The sequence below is a fragment of the Excalfactoria chinensis genome, chromosome 9 (assembly GCF_039878825.1).
Source record: "Excalfactoria chinensis isolate bCotChi1 chromosome 9, bCotChi1.hap2, whole genome shotgun sequence".
NCBI classification, from domain to species: domain Eukaryota; kingdom Metazoa; phylum Chordata; class Aves; order Galliformes; family Phasianidae; genus Excalfactoria; species Excalfactoria chinensis.
In genome coordinates, this window is record NC_092833.1 from 8,720,624 (window position 1) to 8,745,631 (window position 25,008).

Consider the following 25,008-nt stretch of genomic DNA (forward strand, 5'->3'; position numbering starts at 1 on the left):
AGAAAAACAAATAAGGAAGATAAAGAAAGGAAAGGAAATACAGGAAGGAAACACATCCTGCAGTTAAAATATCTTCATTCCTGCCCACTTGAATATTAACATAAATCATTAGACTAGCAAACTAGAGTCAGTTTTACATCCTGCTTGGTCACAAATGTTTTGTCCATGTGAGAAGAGCTGTATCTGGTTTTTGGAGCTGCCAATCCTGCACCAGCTCCTGCAGCTGGGCAGAAGAACTGTGCAGTGCTGGAATAGTAGGTTCAGCCTTCCTACATTCTATTCACATCCCACATGGCTGGCCAGGGCCAGCACCCAGTGGCCAGACAGCATCAGAGCTCTGCCAGGCGAGAGTAGCCACAGATATGAGGAAAGAGAATGTGTTCATTGAATAGCACTGTATTTCAACATTGCTGATCAAGACCTGATCAGTTTCCCGATCTGCTGGGGGGCAGCTAGCCTATGGCGGTGAGTTGGAACTTTCAGGTCTTTAAGATTCCTTGCAACAGAAACCATTCTACGATGCCATGATTCTAATGATTCAATTCATTTCAGTTTCCTACATTCACAGTAGAAGTCACTTAAAATTAAAATATATATATATCTACTGCTTGTCTACCAAACCAAAACCAATTTAACTACAGTGTTGAGAAAATGCTGAGTTTTCAAACACTGGCTTCCTTGGAATCTTCACATTTTTCAGCCTCCCTTTTTCAGTACTCCACAATGATTATAGGAGATACAATTAAAGCATACAGCTGAGAACGACTAGAAGCTAAAGCGTATAGTTTCCTGGAAAGAGATTAACTATCTTAATTACTGGAGGACTTCATCATAAAAAATAATAATAATAATAATGTAAATTTCCATAGCTCTGGACAGGCAGATCCTGTGGATATTAGCAGCATCGCTGTTCAGAATTTTAGATAAATGAGCTCTGTCTCTGATCCCAAAAGATACTTTTGCCTCTCCCACTTTCTCATTGTCTGCCATACACGAATACATACTGCCCTAAGCAGAGGCTTCTAGACTTAGCAAAACTTTATGGTATCCAACAGTCTCGCACAAAGAATGAATGACAGCACCAAGATACATTCCTGTTCCTAAAAGATGACCTCTAACTTTACTTGTGCATCTGCACAGATCTGGGATCAAGAGGAGGACAGCAAGATTCACAGTGTTTACCTTTTCTTCAAAATTTTATTTTCTTAATCTTTTCCATTAACTTTCAGTTGTGATAAACAACAAGGGAAGACACACTGAAAACACAGTTCCTTGACAAAAGAGAATTACAACTCCTAAATAATAGATGCAGTGACTTGGGATCGATTCCTGGTCCCTCTTCTGAGGAAATATTTAGATCTGAAAACAGGATGTGACCAAAAAACTCATAATGGTAAAAGAAGTTTCCTTTGGTGAGAAGTGTTCCTAAAAAAAGTGTTTGCAGACCCTCAGCATACTCAGATCATTTTGCTACCAGGACACACAGGGGTTTCTGGTACAACAGAAGATCTACAACTGAATTACTTGCTTTCTGTAGAGCTATATTCAACGCGTAAAAGTACAATCAATTCCCTGAAGTAAGCAACAGGGGGAAAATGCATCAAAAATACATATAAAAGAATACAGTGAGTAGAAGCAACCTCATAGATCTCACAGCCTTCAGTATCTTCCTCAAGCCTGGCTCCTGAAGTCCAGGACATGGGGATGGATCTGTGTATAGAGCATCAGCTCTCAACAAAGAAAATTATTTTCTACTTCTCATTAATGCATGTTTATATATATATATATATATATACACACACACACACATATATATACATTTTCATACATACATGTATATATATATATATGTATGTATGTATGAAAATGTGAAAAAGTCCACACTACTAAAAGATTCAGATTCAAGACATTGCAGCCATATTACTAAAATTTGGAGGCTTTTAAAGGAATGCTATTTTGTGATCCAAGTGAAGAAGAGTTTTAAACAATTCATTCTTTACACAGTACCAGTGATGTTAATTATTATCGTTACTGGAAGAGGTATCCAGTAACCTTTGTAGTGAGAGCTGTTTGATCTAACACAAGGAGTGAAATAAAGCCAGCTCCCTGAAGCCTTTTCTGCATTATAGACATTTCGATCCATTCTGATAGGAAGAAGGTTCTTTGTTTCCAGCAGTTCAATGAAAACTGAATTCCAGCCATCAAACTATTATTCACTGGATGTTCCTTAAAGACATATTTTTCTAGCAGGCACATGTTTCAGTGCTCACCATATTAAAATTCTGTTACTGAGATTCCAAACACAAAACTCCTGGTAATTAAGAGTCTTTCCCTAGTTTACACAAAATTGCATCTTGTATCACAGGAATACCCTCCAGAGGTGAACTAAATGAAGACCCACATTCAAATTTACAGGCATCTTTCAAAAATCCAATCCACAATCTTTTGTGACTCAGAGTCTCCAGGGTTTGATGCCAGCATTTGGATTTAGATTCAGTTCCTTCAGCTTTAGGAGAACTGAAAGATCACTTGAGGAAAATCTCCTGTAAACACCACCTTACCTTACAGAGATCTCCTCCCTATCAGTTCCATCCAGTGGGGTGGACTGAGACAGAATTGTGCCTGTTACCCTAGTAATATCTGCCAGATGCATCGATGCTCAGTAGAATTGTGTAATCAGTCACACATATACAAAGAAACATTTTGATTGAATAAATGCATCCCATATGTCAGGAGACCCACATAACACAACCAGTAACATGTATGGGAATAAAGAGCAAACAGAGTTAGTTGGCTTTGGGGACTGCAAAGGCCTGAGCAATACTTACTGGCAGTGGCTTCCAGTCTCCATCATAATAAAGCTGTGAACACACACATAGTTCATCATTAGATAATATCTCAGCACGATCTCCTCAGAGAGGAAGCCAATTACAAACTCCCCGAGTGGCAGGAGGGCAGCAAGCAGCCAATACAGACTGCTTCAATCCTGAATCCTGACTGTTGCTCTGATGAAAAGGCAGATTTTTTTTTTTTCTTGACATGACACAAACAAGATGAGGGCAAAGGACTATGTCACTGGTGAGTTTGTGTCTCCATGATCCATCAGAGACAGCCTGGAACAATTAAAGTAATACAATGCACCTTGGTTCTCTATCAGTACCTCTATTTCAGCTAACAGATTTTTAAAAGCAAATTATAACTAGACATTTCCTTATTGATCATCCCTGTGCAGATGTTAAAGAGCAATTACTATTCTAGCTAAAGTTGTTATTACCTCAAGATCCAAATATGTCCTCATGATGTGCCGCCTTCTAGCACTAAGACTGCTGTAGGTCCTAAGTACTCCTAGCCACAGCCAAGTTACACTGTCAGCTCATTCTGGGTCACCATGTCTTCCTTAAGAGGGCTGTCAAAAACACACTCGCTGTACAAAAAAGATTACAAAGCGATTTGCAATGTGCAGGTCTCATTGGAAGCATTAGCTCTCTCCATAATGACAGGCTGAGGACTTTAAAATAAAACAGAACGTGTGAAATGCTGTTCTGAGGGAGCATATCAGCCTCAGAAACACTGCCTGGGATAGGGAGCTCCCTGTCCTGTTTACCATATCCAGGTTTAGAAAAAAAGAGAAACAAACTATCACGCACACTCCCTTAGGAAATCCCTAGGACTTTTGCCCTAAGCAGGTTAACAAACTTGTCTCCTTTTTCCCTCTACTCCCAGAGAATTAAGTTTGACATTTATTGTATTCATATAGCAGCCTCACTTAGCGATGCTCGGATCGATTCAGGTGGGCTCACAAGCAGCCCGTAGAATTCTTAGAGAAACTGGAAACGCTTGCACGGCGCTCTCGAGCTCTCCTTCAGACAGCCGCGGTCAAACTTAAGCCCACAGCCTGCCCTGCGCTTCCAGCACCCCGCACCTATCCGAGCCCGCACCGAGCCAAGCCTTGACTCGGCACCACGGGCACGCCGCAGCGGGCAGGGGCGGGAGGGCTGGAGGGGGTGGGAGGAAGACGGGTCAGAAGGAGGATGTCCCGGGAGATGGGTGGGGAGAGACAGCGGGCGAGCTGGGCTGGGCTGCAACGCCCCCCTCTATAAACGAAGGGGCCGGGCAGCGGAGCGAGAGGAGCGGTGCGGCCGGAGAGCGAGAGCCCAAACCCAGCGAGACTTGAGAGCGTCAGCCGCAGCCCGACGCCGTGCCTGAGCCGTCGGGGCTGAATCTGCTCGCCCGTCGGTCGTGCCCGTGCGGGGCTGCGGCAGTGCACGGCTTCTGCCGAGCCAGGTAAGAGGGGACCCGCCGCGACTGTGCAGAGGGAACCCTGCCGGCAGAGCGCTGCCGGGCCCCGGGAGGCAGGAAGGCAGCTGTGGCTCGTGGGGTAGAGTCGGGTCCAGCTGCATTTGGACATAGTTAGGAAGGAGTTGGCAAAGGAAGCTCCTTATCCTGGCAAAACGCAGGCGTTTAAATCCCGCGCCCTACCTCACCCTTCAAGAACCACTTGTTAAGCTGACACGTATTTATTTTGGAGACAGACAGACGTTCCTCACGTTCACAGCCATGCCACGTGCGTGAGCTCTCCCGTCTCCGTCACCAGCCTGAAGATAAAGCCACGGCACCTTCTGCCAGATGGCACGATGCGGGGCGGGCACCTCCTCACCAGCCAGGCACTCTCCTGCAGCCAGCCCTCCTTACCCTGGGCATAGGCAGATGAGCACTTCAAATATATTTTTTAGTGTTGAAACCTGTGATGTGAGCTAATAAAAAGTTACCAAAGGCAGTGCCGAGTGTTTTCTAGACTTATGCAGATATTTGTTTCTTTTCAGAAAGGAAAAAGAAACGAACAAGCCAGACAATACAGCTACCACCAGTTAGCAACTAGTGCTGGTTTCATCAAAACTTAAGGAGCGTGCAGTCTCCGTAACCAGACATAGACCTCACCCTACTTCCAAACTCAGCTTTGATTCTTAAAACTGAATTCAGAATGTTCTTCAACACCAATGGGAGAAATTCTGTAACATTTACTGCCCTCTGAGTCTCCATACACTAAAACAGTTAAAATATCAGTTATTTACTGATATTGAAGCCCTGTATTCTTCCAAGCAAATCCAACAATCAGATCATGGTATGGACAAGCACTAACTTTTCAGGATTTAATTTTATTAATTTCTATATTTCTACAAACGCACTGGAATTAATGAGTTGTATGGCAATAAATGACAGCAGGATTCTGTCCAGAGCTTGCTACTGTAAATTTCCATCCATAGGTAACAGTACTTGTTTTGACTTGTGTTACATAGCACGGGGCACTCTAGCAAATGGACTCAGGCAAATTACAAAGCTCAAAAAGGGATGACGTTAAAAAGGGCTTTTTGTTTATTTGGAGGCAGGGAGCAGAAGAGGGAACTGTCATACCTTTTCACCTTCATGAACCCACGCCACTAACATGATTAGATTTTTGCCTGAGCAAGAAGGACTAAGTATGGCCTGGAGCAGGTAATTACCATGGTGATCTAGAAGGGCTCTTACCGCTCTGTTTTAGTGTCTGACAAATGTTTCACACCCCTGACTGCGTCAGTCCCTTTTGCTTGTTGCCATCAGAATCTTTTATAGTATCTTTCAAAAGTATGAAGTGTCTACAGGTTAAGTTTTCATTCATTTATTAAGAATTTTAACTATGTGCCTCTCCAGCAAGAATGTGGCATTTCTGTTGCTTTTCCCCTCTACTATTTAAACTACAGAGCAGGGAAATATCAGTTATTTCTGTGATGTTCTTTCTAGTTTCTGTTGCTAAACAGAGAAATAAAGAGGTTCAGTACAATTATGGAAATCAAGTTTATCGTGAAATTGTTGGTCTCGTTCTCCTTAGTTTAGGCAAGATAGTACATGGAAATAGTTAATTTCTGCACTGGAGGAAGGCAAAAGTAGAACTATTTCCTGCCTTATTGCTTGGAAAAAGTACCTTGCTTGGGTTGGACAGCATATGCAAAATGCAATTAGAAGTTACTGGCTTAAAATACAGTAATTGTCAGCTCAAAACCCAGTGAAGCAAGTGAGGAGGTGCTGCCTTCCAGTTTAAAACATCACAATTCCACAACTTGCTTAGAACAAGAAGATGTAAGATTTGCACATGCTACCTGCTGAATATCATTATCTTTAATTATGATCAATATCTAAAAGTATCTGTAAACGTGTCTCATTTCTTTTTGCTACCAGTTGTAGCGCTGCAGAAGCTGAGGTGTGCTGAACAAAGACTGTGATTGATTTACACTTGCTAGAATAATTCTGTTGAAAGCTAGGGACTGTGTTTACAGACATGCAGTTAGCAGTTGGAGAGCCTCACATGAAATATCTCTGATAGTGGGTAGTTGATGCATCTTTACTACTACTACTTCTTGTTCTCTTTTCTATAAAGGAAAACATCTAGGGAGTCTACTTGCACTTCCTATGGTTCTTTACTACAGCTCTGCTTATTAATGTGGTAATTTAAAGCTGCCATGAACTACAAATTAAGCTGTCCCTGTTAAACTTTCCATAAATTACTTGATCACTTTCTCTCCTTATCCTTGGACCTTCCTGTTGTCCAGACAGTGCTTCTAATGTCACCAGGAGTATTCATAAAATGCCTTGGGACCATTGCTGCCCAAGTCTTAGGGCATCTAAGCACACTGTGAGAACCATCCAGTTGTTTCTTAACAGCTGGCACATCTCTTTGTCCAACAACTGTCCTTTTCTCTCCTGGGAGCGTCATAAAAGTTCTGCCATGAGTTGGATTGTACACATGGATATTTGTGTGCTATTTAAATCAACTACTATGAATGACTCTCTCTACTTGGTTGATATTATGCTTGCTTTTTTTTTTTTTTTTTTCCTCTTTTTTTTTTTTTTCCAATAAGAAATGAAATAAACAAAAATTGTAAAATTGTATCTGAATATATTACACATAAAGTTGAACCGGGGAAATAGGTTATTAAGGGTAGAATTACTTTGGCAGTCCACCCTCACCCATCTGCAACAGGAGTATTCACAACCAAGCAACATATCCCCTCTGGCAACAAAAATGCTAACCTAAGAATGTCTTAACAACAGCAGCAACCCCAACACCCAAAGCTATAATGAAGGGAGCTCAGGCAGGTACGTGAAACAGCACAGACAAAATGGAGACTGCTTATTTAGTGGGGAACTGGATGATACCTATTCCACCAAATGACAGAGCAAAAAGGAAAAGAGGAAGTGAAATGTTAATCAGCATATTAATTCATCCTGATTCCGGTGCAAGCTAAAGCTTAATTGCACATCAGACTCCTTGCAAATTCTTACACCTTCATTTTAAACCATTACCTCTCTCCAGAGAGTATAATCTCAAAATCCTTTCAGACTTGCAAGCTTGGTAAGGCTTACAGTTGTGAGAGCTGAACAGGGTATAGCCCAGTCACTACAGGCCCACAGCAGTCTTTTTGTGTTGTTTAGCTAAATCTCCAGCCTTTCAGTAGCCTCGTTGCCACTTTTAAGCCTTATCTGGCATACTGCTGATGTCTGCACCTCATGTTCTCAGTTGTGCAACAGTTCTATTAGAAATGCACTAGCCCTTTGCACTCACATTGTGTTCTGCCATATGTTCCTCTGAAATACTAATTAGCAATTTTGCTGCATTCTTGGGTAATAGTTCTGATTTTCTGACGGTTTCTCCTTCAGGAAGCTATACTGTTTTTAATAAGTCTGCTTCTGTATTGCTAGGATCGAGTCTGAGAACCTAGGAGAGAGAAGTGTGCAGAGTATCACAGAGGAATATTTTATAGAATTCTGAAGACAATTGTAAAATATATATTGCTTATCAGAAGAAGGGGAAGTGAAGGGAAAGAAGACATTTTCTTCTTTCTTTCTGTTGTATGGTTAGCATACATCATGCTAACAGGAGTAAAGGGGTTGCACTTAGTGAGAATTGAATGTAGCTAGTTATGAAGACATGCGGACTGGTTACAAATTAAAGGTATAATATCTTACAGGTGAATCAGAAAGCAGTCCTAGTATTACAATTTTACACAAAGCTGAACACGTTGCATGTAGACACTAGCTCAAATACATTAGAAAGTTTTAAATAGACACAGAAGGATTTATACTTCAAGTATAAAGGTGTATGGACCTCACACAGGAGGTCCAAACACTGCACCCTGAAGATCAAAATGCTCCAGTGAAGCTGCTTTTCCACATACTCTTGCTATTGCACAGAAGGTTACTAATCTTGCTATCGTTTTGTGCCTCCTCCCTCTGGTTTTAATAACCCTGCAGTGAAAGCAAGTCAGTAAGCTTTTGCTAACCACAGTATTTAAGTTCAATTTCTATCAACAAATTTGTCGCTTAAAATCACTTTCAGCAATGAAGTCATTGTACTCAGATCATTTATACCACATTGTATGCCATCTTCTAAGACTTATCCTTCACCCCTCCCCCCGCATCCAAAAAAACAGATGTTATCTAGAAGGATATGCCATTTTTTGAACATTTTGGGGAATTTAACAAATCTGACAGATAAGCACGAGAAGTTATGATATCTGCACATTTTCTTACCTGCACTGTAACAAGCAAGTGAAAAGAGGTTATCTGAACTGTAAATCCTAACAGCTGTGATTGTTTGAGACAAAGTGCACATGAAATAAAATAGCTGGTCTAATGATTTACTGACTTATCCTCAGATAAATGATGGATTAGACTAAAATTACTTGGAGCTTTCAACTGAATTGCAACTAAGGGTAGGAAAATACCATGCTTAGAATGACATGCTGTTAACTATTCTGTGTTGCACCATCATCTGAAGGAACTACAGATTTGGGGCTGTTAGGCCTCTTTTACAATTTTCATTCCATTTGGTTTTTGCTTGATAGCAAAACCGTCCAGGTATCCACTATATAACAACATTGGCTAGGATACTTGGTTACTATCTGTGGTGTTCATCTGCTTTTATTGTAGTTGAGTAGCATTTCTCTTATAGGCACAGAAAATGGGTAATAACTGAAGACTACCTCTCAGCAGGAAAGTGAGATCAGATTGGCAGCGAATGGCATGATTGAAGACAAAAAAAACAGCTTCAGCACAAGGTAACATTGGCAGTATCTAAAGAAACTGGTACTGAATTTGGGCAGAGCCAATGCTTAGACAGTATTTCACCGTCTGAGGTAAAGGCTAATACTAGACTTGTGGCCAGAACAAAGAGTGATTTAACCAAATGCCTGTTTTCAGCTAAATCATCTGTTCCTTTATTTCTGGGTCATACCAATTTGCCAAATTCTGATCAATAGTTGGATAATGGAGTCTAATACTCAGTAGATGAGGAACAGGAACAAATACAAAATAAAACAGCATTCCTGCCTGAGTCCTCTCCATTTTCTGAAGATTGAGAGTGTTACACCAAACGAGAGCACTGTGCCTCAGCATTTTTAGCTCAGAGGGACTCATGCAAATAGTAAAACATTCCAGAAAACCACTGAACAGCTGTACTTTTATGCTGGGGGGCTTACGCAAGGGAGAAAAATGCACGAGTTGACTTCCCTAAAAATGTTCTGTTGGCAGTTATCCTCAATTTAACCCTCCTTTAGCATCATCACAGCCTGGCCAGACCCTTTGCTCAAAGCAGCCAGCATGTAACATACAAAGATGCAGACTGAACTTCTTTATTTAGAAACCATGCATGCCCCTTTCAATCTAACTTTATAATACTTGTGTCTCCTTCTTATTTTTCTTCACAAAAAATTGTTTTTTGGCTTTTCTCCTTTCCCCCCTAATTCCTGTAACCTCAAACTAAATGTTTATACAGTTTTCCTTTCTTCCCTATGAACCCAAGAGCGAGTCAACTACTACTCTTGGTAGCTGCCCAGAAGTTTCTCCCTCCTTAGGTACTGTATTTCAAGTGGGTCTGGAAAACACCTGTTTTCTAAGTAGGACTGTAACTCTTCTGCTAGGTTTTTCTTTATCTTACTATTGGCTTTGTTAACTAGCCAACAGCAGCTTACCATAGGGCAGTTGCAGTTTTTCCTCAAAATCTGGCATTTACTTGGGTAAAAAAACCACAATATTTACGCATGTGCTTTCCAAAAAAACTCTTTTAAAAAGGGCTTAAAAATATTTGGAGTGCAAGTACATTGTTATCATGCTGCACCAAGAGTTCTTATGCATATCATCAGGAAAAAAGTCACATCAGTGCAGGACAACCGTATATTCCTCACCTCAATTAATAGTTTTCCTAGCAGTGAAATAGAGCTACTGTGGCACCTTTTGGAGCGCACAATGCTATCCTTCTCATTTATGTTTGCTTGAGAAACAAGAGTGCATTTTACTCAGGGTGCAATGATTCACAGCATATGAGCTTACCTTTGTGGTTTTTCCGTTTGTTTGTTTTTAATGGATTAGTTTGTTGTTTATTTTTATCGGGTTTGCATTATTTGGGGAGGGGAAAGCAGGGTAGGGCAATTAATTTTGTTTTCAAAACAAATTAATAAATATTACATTGATGGAAAAAAGAAAAAAAGAACAGGAAACGAGCCATACACATTTGGCAGGACATCTATTTTGCTATCATTCCATTAAGTGTGCAGCTTTCCAGACAAAGCACTAGGGATCACAGTATCTGTTCTTTTCCTGGGCAGTAACACCTTCCACACTGCTTTGAATTAAGGTATCCGTATCTGAGCTTCCAGTCTCTTTAATTAACCCCTTAACACCTTGGTAATCCAACTGACTTGATAAAAGAAAATCACAGATGTATTGCTTATCTTTATGTTTGGCTGCTCATCAGATTTTCTCTTAGTCCCCCTAACAGGAGTTTTGTTTAAGAGAAAGCACAACTGGGCCTCTATGTTCTCCATGTTATACTTACTAACAGCTACAATGCCACTAATTTCTCTTGGGCTTAGCTCTATTACCATTTTAAAAGATTTTTTTGGGGGGGAAGGGGTCTGAATAACTCTTGTACTTCAGCAGTTACCCATACTGTTTTCTTTCCTTTCTGCCTTTGGTTTCCTTTTTTCTGACCCTAATGAGGTATTCATTAAGAAGCCTCCATGCTGATCCTTTGCTTTTAATCTTTTAACTTTTCCCTCCAGGCTGTTACTAACATTTTCATTTAAGGAAAAAAGAGTCTTTTCTGAGGCAGATTGCCATAGTGCAGTATTTTCCCACCATAAGAATATCTAAATTAATTCTATAACAAAAATAATCAAGTGTCTCAATCAGACCCAGTGAACCAAGTCCTGTTATGCAAAGCTGAATTATGACACATGGAAAACAAAGCTTCTTTTGAACATGGGCGTTGAAATCTAACATTCATTTCCTTACACAGAAATTCACAATACTCTTGCTTTTGCTTTAGAACTTCTCCAGTAAGACAAACACTATTTTTCACAATGAAGTCAAAACAAAAAACGCTCAGCATAAGATTTGTTTTTCCCCAGAGCCATAATGCCTTGACTAGCAGGAAGTTTGATAGGAGGCACCAGCCACCTTACTAAGAATGCAGTGCTATATTGGCTAACATGGAAGTTTTAACTAACACGACAATGTGCTTTAGTGACTTTGATATGTTTTTGTCCACATATGAATGCTGCGTATGCATGAATGATTCTTTTTCAGCTAATGTTTTCACTACTAAAATTTATCAGTCACTTTAACCACTGGTGATAGGTGAGAAGCAGGAGTGCAGTTCATTAGAGCTTCATAGTGAAGGAAAGTCTTATTAGATAACTGTGCAATTTTTTTTCATCTCTCCCACTTTGACAGCTGTTGCTGCAGATGAAAGTGCTGGCATTGCTCTGCCAAATGCATTTCTCAAACTTGAGGAGTTTCCTCTGGCTTATTCTTCATTAATTTACATTTTTATATATATTTATATGTATTTACTACATTTTCAGGTGAAAATAGTAGAACTATAAAGTACAGTCTGCAGATAGGACTGTGTGTTAGACATAAACAGCTCTTAGATCCCCCAAGGCTCCACCCAGATTCAGCTTAATGACAGGAAGAAGTCTATTTGAAGATGAATGTATATAAGTGAGGCCTCACACACAGCACAGTGTTTCCATACTGGTCAAATGTTGCTCTACAAATTTATGCATGTAAACACCAGTAGCACCTTACTGTTTTACAAGAAAGTACAGAAATGCAGTTCCATCACTTCTGCCACAGGATCCTTGATATTTTTGGACTCCACATTACTTTTGTTTTCAAGAAGTTTTAATGGTTTGCAGTGAGAATACTGTGCCATTGCCAGACTAGCCCGGCTGCTACTATTACAATGCAAGTTTGTTGCCTTTCATTCCTTTTTCCATAAAGGTAGGCATGCAAGTGCCATGCCAGGTCCAGTTCTGGCCATTGCAATACTTGGAATAACTGGTACCTCTAAGTTGTACTTGAAGCTGCAAGTGTTGTCTTTATATATTCAAACATTCTTAAAAAGAGATCATCAGGCTAAACTGGTAGGTATCTCTATGCTGTTCATAACATTGTCTCATCCTCCAGCAACATTAGAGGAGAAAGGCGCTTGTCCTGCCTTCAGAGCAAGTCGTGGAAGTGGCCTTCCCAAAAATATGAGCACCCTCCAGGCGATAGCTATGTTCCACTGAACTTGTGAAACCAGTGAGAAATACAAATATCTTGACAGCAGAACTAGGGATGCGCTAAGACATTCATTTCAGCAAGAGTGAATTATCAGTGACTGATGATATTCCCAACAACATGGAAAACTATAACTCCTTATTAAGCCCTGAGCACACTGCAGTTTTTCTCTCATGACTTGGAAAGTAAAAATGGAGTTAGTGCAATTTTTGTATGCATATGAAGGTACCCAGAAGATCCAGCAAAGAGTACAACATAGCTTTAAAGACAGAAACTGATTAATAGGTACATGATATACCCAGTAAAACTGTGATTTTTATATGTGACCTGAAAGGACATAAGATATTTCACATGCAGTATCCGATCTCCTTTTAGAAGAGGGCATAAGTGCTTTCAGCAGTGCTTTCTTACTTCAGTAAGTCCTCCCCCACCTTGTCTCTCTAAAGCCTTTTTAATGTAAGGCTGAAACATGGATCTGAATCAAGCTGAGAATTAATAACAGCTCCCTTATGCCTCAGGTTGGCGGAGTTCACCATAGAAGTTTATAGTTCATTCTCTATGGAAATAATGATGCTAATAGACGCGTGGTGTTAGGTGTCCAGAAGCTACATTTGCATAGTGTGTGCACTGCTGTGCAATTAAAAAAATACTTTAAAACTTCTTATTCCATGGAACTAAGCTATCAAAATAGAAACTTAAAATTCATCAAGTTATTTCTCTTGCTCTTAACAAACCTGAATTTGATTTCTGTCTTTTATTAAAAATAATCACATGGGGCACACTATATTTTATATAGGCAATTCTGGCTGCAATAAAGGAAATGTGTTAATCCACTCATTTACTATCATTTGGAGAAAGTAACCGTGCATCACGTAACCTTTCACAGCTCAAACTAATCTCACTTTTATTCGTTCTGGGACTTGATGGCTTCATTCTTGTTAACTGTGGACTCTTTGGGGTACTTCCAAATACCCTAAGGGTACTACATAACGAGACATCACATCTGAAATTATGAATGTACACTGAACTTTATGTTTAGAATAAAAGAGCATCTTACGTCGCCCTTAAAAAATCTGTACAGGTTAATGTTGAAAATCTCAGAAGTTCTAGAACTGCTGTGATTTGAAAGTCTTTTCTCTTTCTGGTATTATGCATTAAATGGGGCTGTTAAAAAAAAGAGAGGAGCTGATAAGTCCCTGATAAGTAATCTTTAGGTTTGCATACTGATTATAAATATTTTTTCCTCTCTCCTTGTTTGTCAGCTGTCTTCTTTTCTGGTAATATTAATCAATAGAATAGAGATACAATAATAATAATAATCCATGCTGATGGGTAAGGATAATTAATGGCCTCATTTTGATTCCAATTTCAAACACCATCTTCTCCAAAGCTTTGCCTTTTGATGTTTAGTTTAAGGACATTGAACTATAAGTCTTAAGCTAAGAATTTATTTTACATTCTCATTTTTTTTTTTTTTTTCAATTTTAAGTTATTGCTGTATGGATAACTTTACATCCCTACCACTTAAGTATTATATGCACTATATTTCCTTAAGTCACTCTAAACACCAGAGGGTTTGTAATACATTGTTATAGTCTTGGTCAAAGAATGAAAACAGATTGCTCTCAAGGATAAACAAGGAAAGAAGAGACCAGAAAGTTACATGGAAAACTGTAAGCTACCCAGAAGACCGGGTACACCATCAAGCCAGAACCAGTGATCTATAAAACCTCCACCTCACCAAATTTTCCCAAGAGGTCAGATAAACAAATACAGTGCATGCTGAGAATAGTTAGTCCTTCAGTACTTTGGAGTGCACATCTACACTTATTGAACCCAAGAATAGTTTTCCTCCTATTAACAGCAGAGAAAACTTATGAAAAAACACCTATGAAAAACTCCCAGAGAACAATGCTTACTGCTAAGCCCAAACTTAGAAGACCAGAAAAATGAAATCTATGAACTAAAATACTTATTAAAAATCGGTTACTCTACTTTTGGCTATCGATAATGAATGATCTGTGGATTAGTCAACAAACTTCTTTTAAAAACAACCTTATAATCACCATGCTAGTGTTGTAGTGACGTTGAGAAATTCTAGTGAAGTTAAGCAATCCTTCCTTGGCTCTAATATAGGTGAATACAACTTTATAGAAATATGTACATCAGGATTTCCCAACTTTTGGGAAAACAAAACAAAACCAACAGATGAAGAGGGAATTGGTAGTTAAAACTGTTGCCAAAGAACTAAATTGCATGAATAAGTATTTCCAGTCTTCCTGGACCCTGCCAGTACTACAAGAGTACGTGAAAAAGTTGTCCAAGCTTTTACTTCCCCTGCAGCTAACAGTAACATCTGTGATGTTAATACAGTGTAAGCTGTTGGAAAGGGTATCCAGAAGGTTTGTCACATATTACATAGCAGTATTTCTAAATGCTTAATAATACCACAAAGCTTTAATAGAGATGTTGCTTTTCTGAAGCCAATATTTTTCTGTTTTAAAAGTCCTTCAATTGTAAGGATTCAAACTGGGTTGTAGTGTCTTAGAACTAGAATGAGTCTCTTGCACTCCATGCAGAACATGATACTTTTCTCAACTGCCTCCAAAACTGTGGGGATTAACAGAAGATTCTTAGGGCTGCCTAAGAACAAAAGCTGCAGAAACAAGACTGGCTCTCTGGGTTGTTCCATCTCCCTTTCAAACAAAGGTGGTCAGAAGGTGCTCTGGTAATATAGCATACCAATGTGGAGCAATCGTAGACACGATTGAGGCCTTGAAGCATTTTACAGGTTCTAGATTCATTATAATCACAGCTTACTTTGCAATACAGGTACTGTCTTCAAATGGGAAAATGTCTCAAAAAAAAAAAATTCATATATCTTCTCTCAATATCTATATATATAGAAGGCTTTATTCATAACCCCACAGACACATAAATTAACCGTTTAAACATTGGCATTTAAGCCAACTTTTCTAACATCCATTTCTAACATGCAAGGCTGAAGTGTGCAATCAAGAGGTGATTTTTCTTAATTCTGCATTTTAAATCTGGCCAACTGTTTGCCAGTATTCTGTCTCTAGACATCACCAGTTCTCTTCTGGTTTTAGAAGCTTCAAGATATAGCCATCATATGCTTGTACAGCATTTCTTCTAGTTTCAATAAAATAAATGTTTCCATAACAGTGATAAACTTTCTTCCCTATCTGGATTGAAAGTTATTTGCTCTCACTAGCATTAGAGGGTTGGTTAACTAAGCAAATTGTTTAAATTGTAGTGCCATCATTGGGCCTTGAGTGTCCCACAGGGTTAATAATGTGCCCAGGTGTACAGTGAAAGAAGCAGAAAGTGTGTGCCTGTATAGATTATTTGCGTGGGTGTGGACAGAAAAGATACTTACATTTTCAAATGACAAAATTGTTTGCAACTCAAAAAATACATTCCACACAAAGTGTAGAAATCCCCATTTGCATAATAAAAGCTGTGTGGATCACACTGCCTTTTCATCTCAAAAATTGTTCTGAAGTTCTTCCTTTAAATACACATTTGAGTCAAAATAACTTGGAATCCACCCTGAGTAGTATTCTGTCTGATATTTGGAAAAAATATGTTAGGCACAGTTACTTCAGAAATAAATGTAGTTTAATGACTAGGTGCCACTTTTTCTACCTACACTCTTTAGGTAGATTATACCTCTACTCTCCCTATACTTTTTTTTTGGCCATGAAAGTTTTTTTGTTTAACTACACGTGTCTAAGAGTGCCAGGGCCTTCTTCCATGACTTACTATACAAGAACCAGAGTGAAGGTCTGCAAAACCATGAAACAAACTAGAATAAGTCTCACACTGGTACATAATACTTTACATAAATACAGATGTTTGTGATAGAATTTTGTTTTATATTTATGCCTTGAATAATCTTGAAGGTGGTATTTTGAAAATTGGTGACACTTGAATATGAAATAATTAGTTTTAAATAGGAAACATGGACCTCTAGTGGTCAAAAGATATACTAGTTACATTTCAAAACAGTTCAAATATCATTGTGCTTAACTGTGTTATTTTCCCTCACATTTTCCTCCTCCGTAACACAAAACAAAGCATTCAAAGTAGCATCCTCCTGCCTGATTCCACTATTCACTCAATCCTCAAGCATCGATGTTTCCAGATGAAAACATCTTTTTACCTGCCTCTTTCTCACATAAAATTTGTCTAAAATTGAGTAAAGTTGAAAGATAGTTGGGAAGCAAAAGGAAACTTAATAAGAGTAGCCTCTGAAAACACACAGCAGAGATGCTCATTCTTTTCAGCATACATTATGAAAGCCATCATACAGAAGGACAGACTCTTGAAATGTGCAAGAAGAAATAAATACAGAAAAGTTCTTACAGAGAAGGTCAGAGTAGATAAACAACTTCTGTTTACAACATAGAAATAACTGGGCTTCTGCTAGCTAAAAACAAGTGATTAACAGTTTAGAGTTTTGAGGAAACAAATCCTATGAAGATCATTGACAGTTTATGAATCACTTACATAATCCTATCACAAACAAAGTTGACCAGCTCCAGCAAGGAGATGACATGAAGAATCTACATATAAAAAAGATATTTTATTCTTAAGTATAGTTTATATATGTATGACAACACATATATATTTACAGACTGCCAAGTGAACAGCAGTATACGTCACCTCTATTTGATTCAAAGCAGAAGTTGTTAAAATAATAAAGCACAAGTAAAAGTTTAATTGCTGCACGTTAAGATAGCATAAGCAAAACACAAGTTAATTAAAATTTATTTCAGATCAGTGTCCCACTGCTGCAAAACACATGAATATGGATGACACTCCACCTACCTTATGGAATAAGTAAGAGTAATAATTGAGTGCAGTACAATTACTGGAAATATATTAGCATAGGTAGTACAAATACACATTTATACAGTTTTTTTCCTTCAAAAGTACAAGTGTGTACTTCTGAGGCAAAAAGTTGGGTACCTCACTATGACTCAGACACGTAGTAAACCAAGCACCACAAAATCAACAGCAATTTCAATGGAGTGGCAGTTGCTTCATGCAAGACTGAATAGGAGGACAGCTGTGCAAAGGCCAGTTACAAGGTTCTGTAGATTCTACTTGTTCTCATATCAAATCACTTTTTGTTCCAAAACTACAAAAGCAACACCCAACCTGACAGTTACAAATAAGGACCTTTTGAAGCTTCCTTCTGCACAGACAGGGTTCCAGTTCCACACCTGCCTGCTGCAGTTACATTTCAGTGGTATGCTGGCTTATTGTCACTCACCATGAAGTCAGACACTGACCTCCATGGAAGATAGTGGCAGTGATGACAGGAGGCCTGTGCACACTGCAAGGCCATGATAGTGTTGTCACTTGCCTAAGCGTTTGCATTGCTTTCACCCTTCCCAATTCATGTATCAACTGTAGACTAAAATTACTTTGTTAAGCTATGAGTGAGGAAAACTGACTGTTAGAAGCAGCAACAAAAGAAAGCTAGGAGAAGGGTAAATGTACAGCTCTGCAGAATATCCAGTCTCTTCACACTGGTCACATTTGTCAAAGGGCTCCCAAGCAACTGTCCTTCTCCCAGCTCTGGAGAATGGATTTATGATTACATGAGCACAGTTTTCTGCAAGATTATTTGCTCAGAGAGACAGGAACTGCACTCAATTTGTTTTGTATGTCCATTTATCTTCTAAATCCATATTTGTTAAACAGTAATTCTTTATTTTGGATGCATTCTTATTCCATTTGGTGCAGGTTATTTGTGGAATATAAGTTTGGTACAGCTCAGGGGCTCCAGGAAGGCAAGGAAGAGGCTGAAGTAGACATGTGAAGTGGAAAAGAAAATACATTTGTTTTTAAAAATACTGCAAAACAAGGGGGTTGCAATGCTGGGTAGGAAAGAAAACAAATGCAATGAGATAAAGCATTTAGGAAGTATCATTATTTTCTCAGCAATTAGAAAAAGAATACAAGAAATTAGGAAAGGAGGGGGAGCTAAACTCTCAAGATAGAGGGAAAAAGCTCAAACCACAGGAAAGTAAACATAGTTCAATATTGAACATACTGTTCCTAACATTTTACAGCCTCTTCTCCCTGTGTAATAATTTTATATAAAATTAGAATGCATCATCCTCCAACATGGTAATATCGTCTCATTCATGAGAAAAGTAAATAATCAACCTACCATCAGAAGAAAAAAAACAAAAAAACACCACATTTCCTAATGGTGGCAGGGTTGTTTAGTCAGAGTTTACTTAGTTTGTGTCAAAGCAAATATTAAAAACGCATTATTTTTGTTTTAAAACGGACTTGTGACATCTGCTTACCTATTTATACCTGATGAAGTTCTCACAGAAAGCCACAGTTAGTGTGATCTTGTCTTTCAGCAGGCAGAGAGCTGTTTACCTTGTGTGGGCCTAGCATTCCTTGTTGTTTCGACAGGCAGTTTAATTAGGATGCATGTTCGCCCAATAGAAGCAATGAGTGGAGTGGTAAATAATAGTTGGTAGAGCAGTCTGAAGCATTTCATTATCAGTGACTCATTATAATCATTGTAATTAAAAAAGATAAAAGGTCAAACAGGACAGTAGCATGCAACAGGAGTTTGCTGCTCACCAGATAATTTGCTTTAAGATTGATGTTGCCACGCCATTCACAATCACATCGATTCAGTCTTTGAAGAAAAAGCTCCTTGTGTATCAGCTTTCAAATGATTCAATTATCATTATGTTAACTCAGGTCATTCAAGATGCTTTAAATGGAATTATCTGTGTACACAATATCAATACTTGCATTTATGTAGACAGTGGTTTAATCTGCTGTGGTGAATTTTAAGAGAAGAAAGCTGCACTAACCACTATTTCTGCAACACCTTCAAGCAGTCTGTAATACTTCCTACGTGGAAGTATCTGCTTATATAAAGTGTTTACAACCATTCATCTAGTCTTGGAGAAAGGTCTTGTTCAAGCCTTAACTGGGTCCTGCATACTTTACTGCAGGCCTGATTTGCAATGCTGACTTCAGTTTCATAGTGCTAATTTTGGGCCATTATCTCAGTGGGTAAATAAGCAAAGGATACAGAATCAAAAAAATGATTTGGGATGGAAGGAACATTTAATATCATCTAGTTCCAACCCCCCCGCTACAGGGATTCCTTTCTCTAGACCAGGTTGCTCAAAGCCCCATTCACTACCTGTGGTAGTGAACTGAGCACACAGCACCAGCTTGTAGGTGGGACAAGGTACATATTGCCAGACTACAATGCTGCAGAATCTATCATTTACTGTCAACAACTTCCACAACCAAGGGCTGAGATAAGAGGATTTATCTTGCAGTCTTTTTTATGTTGGTGCTCCCTGTCTTATGGGTAGGACAACCTTCCACAGAACCAGACACCAGGTACTGTGGATATGGCACAGTGAGAGACAGCAAGATGAGCACAAATTGCCATATGTGATCAGACTGGAGTACATATATGTAACGTCAGATATATTTGCTTAACTTTTTAATGTCTTAAGCATGGTAGAAAAGGGTAATGTCATTTTGAAGCATCAAGACTAATTCACTGCAAAAATTGCAGAGCCTGGTAGGCATTACATTATGTATCTTGACAAAAGTTTTGTCATTGGCTGCAATTAACTAGATATTCCGATATCCAGAAATATCAAAGACCTACATCTTGAGATTGAATCAACTTACTAATGCAGACCTTACAGTAGAACACTAGCTAAGGGGGAAACAGGGAAAATAAATAAATAAATAAATAGTAGTAGAAGATAATTAAGTGAGGGCCAAAGAGAGACATGCTCAATTAGTACTGACTGCAACCCATATTCTGTGTTCAGTGCATGGCTTTTCCCCAGACTTCCTGTATGGGCTTTACAGAGGTGTATCTATGCCTCACTTAAAGGTGAAAAAATCAACTATTTAGGAATAAGATTTGTCTCCTAACTGCAGCACATCGATTACTTAATACAGTAGCATGCTGCCTTTAAGAGAAACACAGAATGTCTTGGTTTGAAAGAACCTTAAAGATCATCTAGCTCCAGCCTTCCTGCCACAGGCTGCGTTACCACCCATTAAATTGGGGCACTACATCAGGCTGCCCAGGGCCCCACACAACCCACCCTTGAACATCAGCACTAGCAATGAAAATAACAAGCAACTGCCTCCTTAACAACAGAGCCCACACTACTGAAAGACCAAGTATCTTTCTGAATATAAACTCTTTATACAAAAGTGGCTTTACGGGGTTTTTTGTTTGTTCTAAAGCTAGTATATTTCACTTAATCTCGTTTTCAGGCAGCACAGACTGGGTTGGGCTGGCAGCTGTCAAGATCCTGCATACAGCAATAAAAATTACTCTGCTATAATAACTATTGATTTTTATGTTTGTTTTTGTTTTTGTTTTTTTTACATTTCTTTTTTTTTTTTTTTTTTTTTTTTTTTTTTTGTGAGCAAAGACTGGCTGTTTATTCTCTCTGGAAAAGTTTAAGTATCAGACTCACAGCTAGAGTCATAAATCATTAATAAGGAAATTAGTCCTGCAAAACACACAAGCCCTGGCAAACCAAGTGAGTGCCATATTCACACAATTTCCATAGAGTTAATGTGGTCTAGAAGTATTTTTCTTACTTTAAGACTATGAATTCACCTCTTTGGCACAGAAGTTAGTAACATGAATTTAGCTTCCTCTAACATCTTTAGGCTTTCTGCAGTTACTAATTTACACCAAAGAGGAACACACCTGGATTTGCACAGATTTGGTTTTCAGTCATAGCTTGACATCATAGTTCTAAGCCAGACAGAATCTCAGTAGCTTCTGAATACTTAAGGTCCAGCAGAAGACTATTCACATCAGAGATCAAAATAAGAACTCTTATCTGAATTCATTTCTTTGTACTTGTTTTTCCTGTACATAGTAAAATGGTAGTCAGAGTGCTTAAGCATACTTTTCTGAGATATCCAGATAGCTTTGCTCGTGAGTTATAGCACTTGATTATAGGAAAAAATAATCTAAATAAAGTCTCTGAATGTACAACTATCTGCTGTTTTGTGTCTCTATTATTTTTATAACATATGTTTATTAACCAGTTGTATTTTAATCTGGAACTTTGTTCAGAAATTGAAAGAAGTCTGTTAAATTCTTTTAATGTAAATGAAAATTAACAACATACAACCAACTCCCAACACTCTTACCTATGTTATGTTCTGCAAGGTATACTTAAAAATTGAAATTTATTTATTTCAAAGGCATTGAATACCTCTGTATTGGCTCTCCTTGACTTTTAGGACAAGAGGGAATGGCTTTAATTTGCACCAGGGGAGGTTCAGGTTGGATATTAGGAAACATTTCTTCACTCTTGAGAAAGAGTGGTGATACACTGCTATAGGCTGCCCAGAGAGATGGTGGAGTCACCATCCCTGGAGGTGTTCAAGAATTGTGGAGATGTGGCACTGAGGGACATTGTCAGGGGGCAATATTGATGGTAAGAGGATGTTTGGACTAGATGATTTTAGAAGTCTTTTCCAACCTTAATGATTCTGTGACTGTCTGAGCTGGTATAAATCAATCAGTTTAAGATAGTGGCCCTCTGCTTTCTCACTATTTTCAAGAAGCTGTAATGATCAGCAGATTATCAAGACACATCTGTTATAGAAAATGAATTTTCCCCTCAATTTTTTTTGCTCTTATTATTATTTATTGCTTAACAGTTACATACTCCATGGCTCACTTCCAGGTTCCTGTAGGGTCAGGACAAAGCTCCTGCTATAGGTATTGTAGCAAGGCTGTAATATATAATCTAGTCTTTCACTCCAAATCAGCAAAGAGCAAAGTAAAAGAAACTGCTCTGCTTGTTCCATCTGCCTGCCTTCCGAAGAAAAATGATTCAGATTCACGTGTTTCTATTGCTTTCCATTTAAGTTTTTCAGGAAGAGTAGTGATTAATAATGGGGCACTACTACCCAGTTTTCAACTGAAAGTCATAGACAGAAGTCAGTTAATGAAAAGCAGATTAATTGCTGACTAATTCATGTCTTATGAGTAAGAAACGGAATTTGGTAAAATAATTTGTATCCCCGGTTAAACAGAAAATCTTGAGATTTAGTTGAAACTTAAAAAAAATAATAATAATAATTCCTAAATCCCTCATGAACTAATTTTATTTCCTCTTTTTGCCCCCCTCTCCTCACAGGTTTGATCTTCACACTGTTTCCCTGAAACAAGGCCACAGCAGAAGAGATCAAGATGGTCCCAAACTATTCTACTGAAGAAACTGTTAAGAGAATTCATGTCGACTGTCCTGTTTCAGGAAGGCACAGTTACATCTACATTATGGTTCCAACTGTTTACAGTATCATCTTCATCATAGGCATATTTGGGAACAGCCTGGTCGTTATTGTCATTTACTGCTACATGAAATTAAAAACAGTGGCCAGCATCTTTCTACTAAACCTGGCACTGGCTGACTTGTGCTTTTTAATAACTCTGCCTCTCTGGGCAGCCTACACAGCCATGGAGTACCAGTGGCCTTTTGGCAACTGTTTATGCAAGCTAGCATCAGCAGGAATAAGTTTCAATTTGTATGCCAGTGTGTTCCTACTCACATGCCTTAGTATCGACCGCTATCTGGCTATAGTACATCCAGTGAAGTCACGAATCCGGCGTACCATGTTTGTTGCCAGAGTAACCTGCATTGTCATTTGGCTCCTTGCTGGTGTGGCCAGTTTACCTGTCATCATTCACCGTAATATATTTTTTGCGGAGAACTTGAACATGACAGTCTGTGGCTTTCGATATGACAACAATAACACAACTCTGAGGGTTGGGTTAGGTTTATCCAAGAACTTATTGGGATTTTTAATCCCTTTTCTCATCATACTAACAAGCTACACCCTAATTTGGAAGACCCTGAAGAAGGCATATCAAATTCAAAGAAATAAGACCAGAAATGATGATATTTTTAAGATGATTGTGGCCATAGTATTTTTCTTCTTCTTCTCCTGGATTCCTCACCAAGTATTCACTTTTCTGGATGTATTAATTCAATTACATGTAATAACAGACTGCAAAATCACTGATATTGTGGATACAGCTATGCCCTTCACTATTTGCATCGCTTACTTTAACAATTGTTTGAATCCTTTTTTTTATGTTTTCTTTGGAAAAAACTTTAAAAAATACTTCCTTCAGCTAATAAAATACATTCCACCTAATGTCAGCACACATCCCAGTCTCACTACAAAAATGAGCTCCCTCTCTTATCGACCACCAGAAAATATACGCTTGCCCACTAAAAAGACTGCTGGGTCTTTTGACACTGAGTGATGCGTTACGCTGTATGCTTTTTATCTGAACAAGGTTGTGAATGAAGCAGCATGAATGACAAAATCCATCTGCAGTCCCAGACATCACAGCTTACTGCTCGTTATAGAAACATTAAATCACGTCAGCAAAATCACACTACAAAGATTTAGCAGTGGCCTTCTATTTTACATTGTGCAGAGGACTGCCTGATTTTCACAGAATCACAGAATTGTAGGGGTTGGAAGGGACCTCTAGAGATCATCGAGTCTAACCCCCCTGCCAAAGCAGGCTCCCTACACCACGTCACACTGTTTTACTTTGTTGAAAGCAGCATAACTGGTAGGACGGGTGCATCAGAGTTCGTCAGCATTCTGCCGCTTACTCAAAACTACAGATGATCACTGAACTTAAAGGAAAAGCTTTTGTAAGCGATGTGAATTATGAAGAACCTGTTTTGCACATGTGAGCCAAGTTTCGTTTCAGGCCCTGATGGAACTACACTGCTTGGTTTGGGGTTTGTTGTTGTTGTTTTGGAGGTTGTTTGTTGTTCTTTTTAATAAGTCATTTGTCATTGTATTTATAACTTGTTTTTCAAATATATACTTTATCTACAGGCCCAATTTTAAATTTAAATTTAAAGACCATGAAATTGGTCTCATTCTGATTTGTGCTACTATTTTCCATTTTTAAATAGCAAAATTTCATAATATATGCAATAAAATGCAGGTTTATTTATTAAATATAGAATAAATATATTTTTAGATTTATACTCCTAATTAGAGATTTCAAACGTTTATTCAAACATGTTTATCCCAGTGGGTATTTTTATACTAGTAATACACACACACACACACACACACACACACACAAATAGGGGTTCCTCATTCCTCCATGGTATGCCACACTGACTGAAGAACACTGCTTATGGAGTGGGCTACCTCCATGCTTTATGCAGCTGTTTGAAAACAGAAGTTGTAGGACAGAAGCTATCAGAAACCTTCAAGCTGTTTTTGTAGAATAACCAGAGTAATCTATGAGAGAAGTACCAACTAATGAGATCCATTCAATGTTTCAAA

The 25,008-nt window shown here is 38.6% G+C and overlaps 1 protein-coding gene across 2 annotated transcripts; it reads left to right on the top strand.

Annotated features, from left to right (window-relative positions):
• The first annotated feature begins 4,136 nt into the window (after window positions 1-4,136).
• On the top strand, window positions 4,137-24,408 carry AGTR1 (angiotensin II receptor type 1). Of its 2 annotated transcripts, none has more exons than XM_072344734.1 (2): window positions 4,137-4,284; window positions 22,821-24,408. In XM_072344734.1, the coding sequence occupies exon 2, from the start codon at window positions 22,874-22,876 to the stop codon at window positions 23,951-23,953; it is 1,080 nt and encodes a 359-aa protein (XP_072200835.1). In that variant the 5' UTR covers window positions 4,137-4,284; window positions 22,821-22,873; the 3' UTR covers window positions 23,954-24,408. The 2 variants fall into 2 exon arrangements, with proteins under 2 accessions (XP_072200835.1, XP_072200836.1); XM_072344735.1 differs by lacking the exon at window positions 4,137-4,284 and adding an exon at window positions 8,992-9,092 and having other exon boundaries at window positions 22,821-24,402.
• Window positions 24,409-25,008: the final 600 nt, after the last annotated feature.

Coding starts and splice junctions, on each gene's coding strand:
- AGTR1 (XM_072344734.1), top strand. CDS start 22,874: ATGGTCCCAAACTATTCTACTGAAGAAACTGTTAAGAGAATTCATGTC.